Source organism: Lycium barbarum, chromosome 1 (assembly GCF_019175385.1).
Source record: "Lycium barbarum isolate Lr01 chromosome 1, ASM1917538v2, whole genome shotgun sequence".
NCBI classification, from domain to species: domain Eukaryota; kingdom Viridiplantae; phylum Streptophyta; class Magnoliopsida; order Solanales; family Solanaceae; genus Lycium; species Lycium barbarum.
Window position 1 is genome coordinate 131,673,570 of NC_083337.1, and position 9,494 is coordinate 131,683,063.

At 35.2% G+C, this 9,494-nt stretch overlaps 1 protein-coding gene across 1 annotated transcript; it reads right to left on the reverse strand.

Moving 5' to 3' along the window:
* Nucleotides 1-5,364: 5,364 nt before the first annotated feature.
* Nucleotides 5,365-7,955, reverse strand: LOC132637879 (aquaporin PIP1-2). Its single transcript, XM_060354903.1, has 4 exons — nt 7,469-7,955; nt 6,619-6,914; nt 6,373-6,513; nt 5,365-5,711 (listed from the first exon to the last, which is right to left on the reverse strand). Exons 1-4 carry the CDS (start codon nt 7,797-7,799, stop codon nt 5,619-5,621), a joined length of 861 nt encoding a protein of 286 aa, XP_060210886.1. The 5' UTR covers nt 7,800-7,955; the 3' UTR covers nt 5,365-5,618.
* Nucleotides 7,956-9,494: the final 1,539 nt, after the last annotated feature.

Here is a 9,494-nt window from a genome sequence, read left to right on the forward strand (position 1 = left end):
TAAACATGACCTGAACCTCTGAATGTTGGTCTCATATGTGGGATTATATGATTCATGAGTTTGTTCACAATCTGTAAACCTTGGTACTGCCATTGCTATGCAGATTTTGTGCCTTAGCATATTTTGTGGTTAGTTTTGTGAAGTTTATGGCCACTGCTATGCAGATTCTGTTGCCCTAGCATATTTTGTAGTTAATTTTGTGAAGTTCACTGCCACTGCTATGCAGATTTTTTGTGCCTTGGCATATTTTGCAGTTAATTAGTTTTGTGAAGTTTACGGCCACTACTGTGCAGATTTTGTTGCCTTAGCATGTTTTGTAGTTTAGTTTTCGTGAAATTCACTGCCACTGCTATGCAGACTCTGTGCCGAGCGTACTTTGGTAGTTAGTTTTGAGATGTTCACTGCCACTGCTAGGCAGATTCTGTGCCTTAGTATATTGTAAATGTCTTAATTTTGTTAAGGCAGTGAGGTTGTATACCTATGTATTTTTTTTAGTATTTTCATGAAAATACATTAATAGGGAGATTAGTTGGTCATTATGGATTAGGCTTGAATCTTCCCCGGTGTTAGCCATGCCTGGGATTCATGAAATCCCTTGGAACTTGTGCAACATCGGGAAGACAGGGGCAAAAACTTTTCGATATTAACCTTCTAAGTATCTTTATGGATGTGTATACATGAAGTATACTCAAATATACATAGTATATACATAATCCACTGGTTTGTTTTGAATTTACATTATATATGTTTAGCCTTATTTATTGGTTACGTACTAATCATTTTCTTTCGTTTTTATGCATGATCATCGCATACGAGTCCAAGGGACTCGTCTCCCTACGCATTCGGTGTTGGGCTAAAGCCCAACGTGATTTTCTCCCGTGTCAACCCTGTCCGATATATATATAAAAAAGAGATTTCTGGGCCAAAGCCCAACATCAGCAACAGATTCGCAACAATTGGCCTAAATGGGCCTATCCATTTAATTTCTGTCCCCTTCTACCCTATTTTACTTGTGTATTTGATTTGCATTGTATGACTAACACTTTACCTTTGTTTTTGTTTTTCTTAGCTTAGAGAATTCTAGCGGAATTAGTGGGATTAGTTAGTGGTAATGGGTAGTTAGAGTTGAGTTTATTTTTGAAATAACGTATTTAAAGGTTTAATAATTTAGCCTATTTTCATCGGTTCAAGATTTCCTTTTAATTACTCTTTTTACAAATTTAAAATGGGTTGAGTAATCCAATTAAGAATTAAGTCCGATTTCAAATTATTCACCTACTTCAAATTATAGCCTAAACGTTATTTTATAAGCTTTCTTTTATAGTCTAAGTTTTATAGTTAATTTTGTATAAAAGCATTAAACAATCATTCTAATAATGGCTATAGATGAATCTTTCTCAAATTTAATTTAAATACTTACCTTTCAAACAAAGCCCAATTTTTCATAAAAGAGAAATAGTTATATTTTTAAGCTACTTTTCATATAACAAAAAAGAGCTAATTTGCTTATTGCCTTCTTGACTTTATTTGATCACTTAATAAATTTGAGCAATTTAAATCAATTAATACTTAATCATGGAATTATTTCAAAGGCATATTAGTATATTGACTAATCCAGCACATTTTCTAGTATAATATGGCTAAAGTCTTTTCTATAAATTACTTTCTCATTTTAATTCAACTAGCAGCCTTATGTTCTCTATTTTTTGAAACCTTGATAACATTTACAAACTATTTTCCTAAATATTCAAAATGTTATGTTTGCATTTTTAGGCCTTAATTAATTAACCTAAGTTTGGACGGTAACCGTGTTTAACAGATCTTAATGGATGCCTAAGACCTTCTCATTAGGATGTCTAGAACCCTTACCTAGAATCACACCAATTAAGTAGACCATTAACAGAGGTTTAGTTAGGCTTTACCTTAGTTAATAAATTAGGTGTCCTAATTCACCGTTAAATTAATTAGGTGGCGACTCCTTAAAATAAACAAAATAGGAATCACCAATATGTTGTACTCCGATTTGACCCGTTTAAATGGGGTATAACACTAGAGTTAGGTGAAATATTGGCAAAATGAGCAATTCTCGATGTTTATTTAAAAAACATGCCTCAGAAACAAATAATCCATCTTGAAACACTTAGGTTTGTATTTTTTTGACTCATGTGAGACCCATTTGGTTTAATTTGTATATTGTTACTTGATTTGAGGGTCGATGTGGGTCCATCTGAGTTGATTATGTGCCACGTATGTGTAAGATTTTTTTGTATGCTCCATGCTTTATAATGATGTCTAGAACTTGCCTTGTGTGTTCGAAACAAAATGAAGTTTGTTGAATCTAGGAGGTGATAAGAGGCGTTTATTTGTTAATCGAATTTAGCCTTCTCTTACTTACCCGTACATGATATCCTAGTCAGCCCCTTTGAGCCTTTAGCTTTTTCCTTAGCAGCAGTCAATGAGCTCTTACCCTTCGTTCTAATTAACCTTAACTAGATCCTTTTTACTCCTTGAGCACTTTAAAAGATAGGTTGATGTAATTGGGGTTGAGAAGTGATAAAATGGTATAGCTTGTTGAAAGAAACCGAGTGAAATCAATTGGTGCACCCGTTTAATATTACTTGCTAGTTGGGAATGCAAAAACTTCTTGAAAAAACAAGTTAGTTTCTCAAAGAGTTAAAAGTTCCCATTCTAGTTTTGTAATTTAAATTTGGTGCTTATACTTAAGAAGAAAAGGGTGTGATTGGGATTGATAGGTGTTTGGTTTGAGAAATCGGGTTTGTGAAGAAATTGTGTGAAAATGATTAAGTTGTGTGCACTAAAGTGCTTAGGGAGGATAGTCATTATTTCATCCAAATGATTCCTACCCGTTCCTTAATCTACATTACAACCTCATAAGTCCTACTTGATCCTAGGGTTCAACACACTTATATTAGTGAAGTGGTTACACTGAAGGCAAGCTTATGGTTTGTCGTATGATGCATGGGATGTTCTTTGTGAGAGGGAGTGTGATTTTCTTGATTCTATGTCCATTGAAATAATGCAATGTAATTCATGTGAGATACGGACAACTCTATTTCGGTGAGGGCACATAGTTAACAAAAGAAAGGTGAAATGTTGGGATTCTCTATTAGGTAGCATAACTATTTTTCTTTAAGTGGTGTCTTTGAGTCGTTTTTCTTCAAAAATTAGTCTTTTTGAGGAGGTTGTTTATGAGCTATGTAAACTGAAAATTTATGTGTTGGCATGACTAAAGTGAGAATTGGCTTGCTGTTTGATTTGTGACATATTTTGAAATAGTTGTACTAATCGAAGTCCGAGTAGACCTGTTCGAGTTGGCATGATTTGGAATTTGGTGATAGGTTGATTGGTTGGTAGTTGTTTGCTCGAGGGAGAGCAAAGTCTAAGTGTGGGTGGTGATATTTGGCACAAATATCTATGTTTTGTGTCATTTCCCCTTGAACTCTTAGTATTTTAAGCTTGCGTTTGATTTGAATGGTTATATTCGAGCTTATGTTGCTGAATTTGTGATGTTTACATGCACCAAATAAGAACGAATGAATTCCGAGCAATTTTGGTGAAGTTTGGAATCATTGTACACGAGAACGAGGCGGCAAAAGGATCGCGAGCAGACTTGGGAAAATCACTGCACGTCCATGCGCGATGGACATGCATCGCACAGGAGCTGCGCATGGGAGCATTCTCTGAATTTGATTTTCTCCTTGAGCGATGGGCAGGCGACGCGTAGGTGGCGCACATGAGACCTGCCTCAGTCTGATTTTTTTGTGCTTGGGCGATGGATACACGACGCACAAGTGGCGCACGTCGCGTCTGGGTTTTCCTATTTCGCGTAGGATTTTCTTCTAATTACTCAAGACTTAACCCTAGACAATAAATACTAGTTTTTAACGTGTGAATGACGGCTAAGACATATTTTGGACAACGAAAGCACACATACTTGGCTTTGGAGATTTTTACCATTGGTTCATCTTTTTTTCTTAGTTCTTTTCATTGAATTCATGTTTCATAACACTGTTCGGATGTTTTGTATGAACATGAGTGGGTAAAAACTTCTATTTTAGGGTTGTGGTAAAGACATGAAGGTTGTAGTTTGATAATTGCTTTTATCTATTGAATTTCCGACATTGCGTTGCTTATTTATTCTTGTGCTTGATTGTTTAATTATCTGACCAAAAATTGAACACTATCTGTACTGTGTGAATTGAACTTGAGAAAGCGAATTTGCATGCATAATAATAATACGTAAAGCTTGTTCCTGATCCCCTTTAGGGTAATCATTTCGCTATTGAGGATAGAGATATACCCCTTAGTCTCGCTTAGTTGAATACAGAGATTTAAATGTGTTCTTGTTATTTTCTGATGATCATAGAGATAAACGTTAGAGTAACTTGAATAGACTTGTGAGCAATTCGAGAGATACTCATAAAGTTAGTAGCCCAAGAAATAGATAGATAGAACGATGACTCAACTGGATTGTTAAACGTCATAACCCTGAAACTCTTTGTTGTCTGATAAAACCCAATTTTGCTATTTCTAAATCGTTGTTTTATTATTTTCTTTTAATCGACAATCTAGTTACAATAAACTCATAAATTTGGTTACTTTCTTGAATAGTTAGAAGTTGAACTTGAATTAGATAGTCAATTGCATGAGTCTCTGTGGGTTCGACACTCGATTCTTAATCACTTTATTACTTGCACGACCTCGTATACTAGCGTGTGCATTTGGGAGCAACAATCAAAGCTCCAACGATGTATGTTTTCAAGTGGAAAATATTCCTATAAATTAGGTTCTCTATTTGCTAGAATTAGGTATTTTATCTATGTCTTTCCTAGCTAGGTTCCTCGTTTTCTATCTTTAATTCTTGTTATTATCTGCATTTTAATTTACATAGACAGTCATAATTCAAAGGTGTTTGGTCTGTTTTTCGTACATGAATCACAATTTTATCTTCACCGTGATACGAACTCCAAGTTCTTATGACAAAGCACGAGGAGATTTATCATCAATATAGTGATTTGAATGGAAATCCCACGCATGACTTCGATCTCAATGGTACTGTAATGTAAGCATCTCCTTTAGATTAAGAATCAAATCTACAAAATAAACACACTTAATTATTAATATCTGTTTCTTCAAATCTTCATTAAGCGTAAACGAATGAGATCGAAGTCTTAACATTAACCAACAGAAAGCGTGATCGGGATTTGATGCCATCTTTATTGGTTGATATTGTTAACTGTTGTGGCATCAAAGTTTTGGGGGAACAAAGTTTCTGATCGAACTCGACAACAATTAAATCGGTGTAGCAATTGGAACAAGAATTACTTGCACAGAAAAGGACAATGAGCAAAAGCCAACGCACTTTTTATTGGGCCCATCGGCATGTTTTTTTATGGACTTGAATGAAAAGCAAAAGTCCATATGCTGCAATCACATACATTCCCCTACTTACATGACTTGTACATACATAAACAAAAGACAAAAAGGAAACAAAGGAAAATGGGTAGATTTGAGGCTTTTTGATCTTCATGATTACAACGGCCACCAAACAATAAGCTTGAGAAATTGTGTGATCAAAATGACTCAATCCAGAAACTTCACTTGGACTTGAATGGCATTGCCCTGATTACAACTTGGTGGTATATAGCTGCTAGAGCTGCCCCAATGAATGGTCCAACCCAGAATATCCACTGTACCAACCACAAATAATCACATGTTAGAAAAAATTTCTTCAATCTCTTCTCTCTTCTTGTTTCTTTGCTTTGTTAATTCCAGCTAGCACTTATATGTTCTGAATTTAACTTTGATACATTGATAGCATAAAATTTTCAAATACTATCACATTACTTCAAATGTAATTAGAAGTTACTATCCAAGTTGGTAAGTAACTCCAAAAAACTGGAGTGACCTTACCCAGCAAGTTAAATTGCACTAATCATATCGAAGTTCATTTACACTATTAATAAATAGAAATATATGAATTGGAGTTTGAAGAAGGGAAGGAGAAGAAGCCCTTGACTCGTAGGAGGGGATTTATTCAATCACATAGTTGTGTTCCTAGAATATGGCGCCCTTGAGGCTTTCTATTTGATTGTATGGAAAGGCCCAATGAATTGGGAATTTCCCTATTGTCCCGGTCATTTCAGTGCAAGCGATCATTAATGATGAAGAGGATGAACTTCAACAGAATGATTCGGGGTTCTTGCAGAGTGGAATCATGCAGTATTAGACACAAGATAGATCTTAAAAAGAACAAGGCTTTTCAGATAAGCCAATTCATTTTATAAGTATTTTTGAGAATCATGAAGGCAAAAGAGGAAAGAAATTTAGCAAGGAAAGGTAGGTAATTACGTGGTCATTCCATGCGGGTTCCTTGTTATAGATGATGGCTGCTCCAAGACTCCTTGCTGGGTTAATACCAGTTCCAGTGATGGGAATTGTAGCCAAGTGCACTAGGAACACCGCAAATCCGATAGGCAATGGTGCCAACATCTGCATATTAATTAGACGAATAATCCAATTAAAAAACACTAATTTCAACGTCAATATATCGAACACAAAACATTATTAGTACTAATTAGTAGCAGCAGTACTTACAGGGACATGAGAATCTCGGGCACTACGTTTAGCATCAGTGGCAGAGAAAACAGTGTAGACAAGAACAAAGGTGCCGATTATTTCAGCACCCAAGCCTGATCCCTTGGTGTAACCAAGAGCTACAACATTGGCTCCACCACCCTTAGTTTCGTAAAGTGCCTTCCCGAAACCTTTGACAACACCAGCACCACAGATGGCTCCAAGGCATTGCATCACCATGTAGAACACTGCCCTTGTCAACGACAATTTTCGCGCCAAGAACAACCCGAATGTCACTGCCGGGTTAATGTGTCCACCTGCACAACAACATAAACCAATTGGTCAATTCAGTACACAGACGAATTGATCCCGTTTAACTGGCCTATTAGAGGCAGGTCCGAGATTTAAAGTTGACGATTCAACCTTTAAGATTTTCACCAGTATTGAACTGATTGTATTTTTAAAATTTTATGTTCAGATATAATATTTGTTGAAATTTTAGTAAGTTTTCACGTATAAAGTATATATTATATTATGTATCAAAAATGTGTGTTCAAATGAATCCTTCCCCCAAAAGCGACATCCGCCTATCAGGGGTGGAGCCAAGTGGGTGGAAGGGGTTTCATCCGAACCCCTTTCGACGAAAAAAAGCACTACTATATAGCCGAGAGTATACGTTGAATCCCCTTGACTATCTCCATGTGTTTATTTTTCTTTAGAACCAGTGGTTTTTAACTCTCACATCTGTATATTTGAACATGTCATTGCGTATTAAATGAAATGTTTAAAATGAAAAGTAAATTTAACAAGAAGAAAAAGGAATCTGAACAAATATGAAAAAATAGTGTCATGTAAAATGATAAATATGTACCAGAAATACCGGCAGTACAGTAGACTAAGGCAAAGATCATGCCACCAAAAGCCCAAGCAATGCCTTGAATTCCAACAGTTGAACATTTGGATTCGGATTTGGATACACCCATGACAGTTAAAACAGTGATATAAAGGAAAAGGAAAGTTGCCACAAACTCAGCAATGCCAGCACGGTAAAAGGACCATGACATCAACTCCCCTGGCTCAAACAGGGGAGCTGGTGGTGGTTCCTTGTAATCCTTGTCTTGAGTTTGTGCTGCTATACCAATTGCTTGCCTATCTGAGTATTTGTTAGCACCCACTCTAACATCTTCTTCTCTATGCTCCATTTGAATTAATGATCAACAAGAAGTATTAGCAATTACCTATTTTTGTTTACAATTGATGGGAATGAGTGAATAAAATAAGGGGCCTGGTTTATATGTGCAGTGTTGGGTAGGCTAAAGGGCCCCCGGTGATGAGCATTAATGATTTAAGTTTCATTATCATTCCGACCGACCATTGACAAAATATTCTTCCCGTCTTAATTTATGTGTCATCTTTTAGTTTCAAAGACTTATGTGATTTTTTTTGAGTTTTAGGTTAAAATTATCCCTTAGCAGTAGGTTTATTTTGATCCCTTAAATATTATCCTGAGCATATTTAATCTCTTATCTATGAGAGTAAGTTCATTTTGGTCCCTCAAATATAACGCTAAATATATTTAATCCCTTACCTATGCTAAAGTGGGACACTTTTGGTTCCTCCAATAGAACTCGTTTAAAAAGTAATAATGCTAAACCCATATAACACTCACGTGATTCGTAAAAGGCTAAACCCATCGGACAAAATGCAAAGCAGAGTAATGACATTTCTCTAGAAAAAGCAACTCATATAAGATATTAGCAAATCAACTCATAATATTTGAATCATATGGTTGGTAACCAACTCTTAAACGGTCATCTGGCAGCACACATGAAACCATTCTACTTATTTCGGAAGCATGTGAATATAAAGTTATTTTTGTTAAATATTAAAAATATTAAATTCTTTTTAACAACTGTTATAAATTATCTTAATTGATGGAACCGCTTCAATTTTTTTCGGAAGCATGTGAATGCAAATTTTAATATATTAGATAAAGTTTCTAGCTGTTTTAAAAAATCAGCTTCTTCTTCTTCCAGCCAATTGAAGCTTACTACAAAGAGGCTGGGCTTTTTCTGGTGAAGTGTTTGTTCATATGAAGTTGCGGAGAAAGCCAAATGAGTTTAGTATTTTTCTCCAATGGGTTTAGCCTCTTACAAATCACGTGAGTGTCACATGGGTTTAACACCGTTACTTTTTAAACAGGTTCTATTACGGGAACTAAAAGTGCTCCACTGTAGCATAGTTAAGGGATTAAATATGCTTAGCGTTATATTTAAGGGACTAAAATGAACTTACTCCCATAGATAAGGGATCAAATATGCTCAGGGTAATATTTGAGGGACCAAAATAAACCTACTCCCATAGATAAGGGATAATTTTAACCCAAAACTCGAAATTTCTTCGATTGTAAATTTTTACAGCAACAATAATGTATCTAGTTTAATTTCACAGAGTGAGATCTGAGAAAGATAACATATACACATACCTTTTCCCTACAGACTGTTTTCGATAGACACTTAGCTCGAAAGAAAAAAAAAGGAAAAAAAATTAAAGCAAGATATCAAATAAAATATGATCGCTCAATAGCAAGATAGAAATTCAACTGTAAATTATTATGTCTTTTAAATGTTTGAATTGTTAATTATTATAATGTATAATATTTTTTAAATTTTAAATATACAAATTTTATTTTAAGAATTTAAAAATTTTATGTTCGAATTCATAGCTATTCACATGGTATGGTACAAATTGATAGAGAGAATACTCTTGTTGTGTAAAAAAATAAAGATATTGTGGAAAGAGACGTTGGATCTAGGATTGCAGTGTTTGTGCGTAGTTTACTTTTTGCATAGTTAGATCCTAGGTGGCCCGAGGATGACCATACGATTTACAACGTT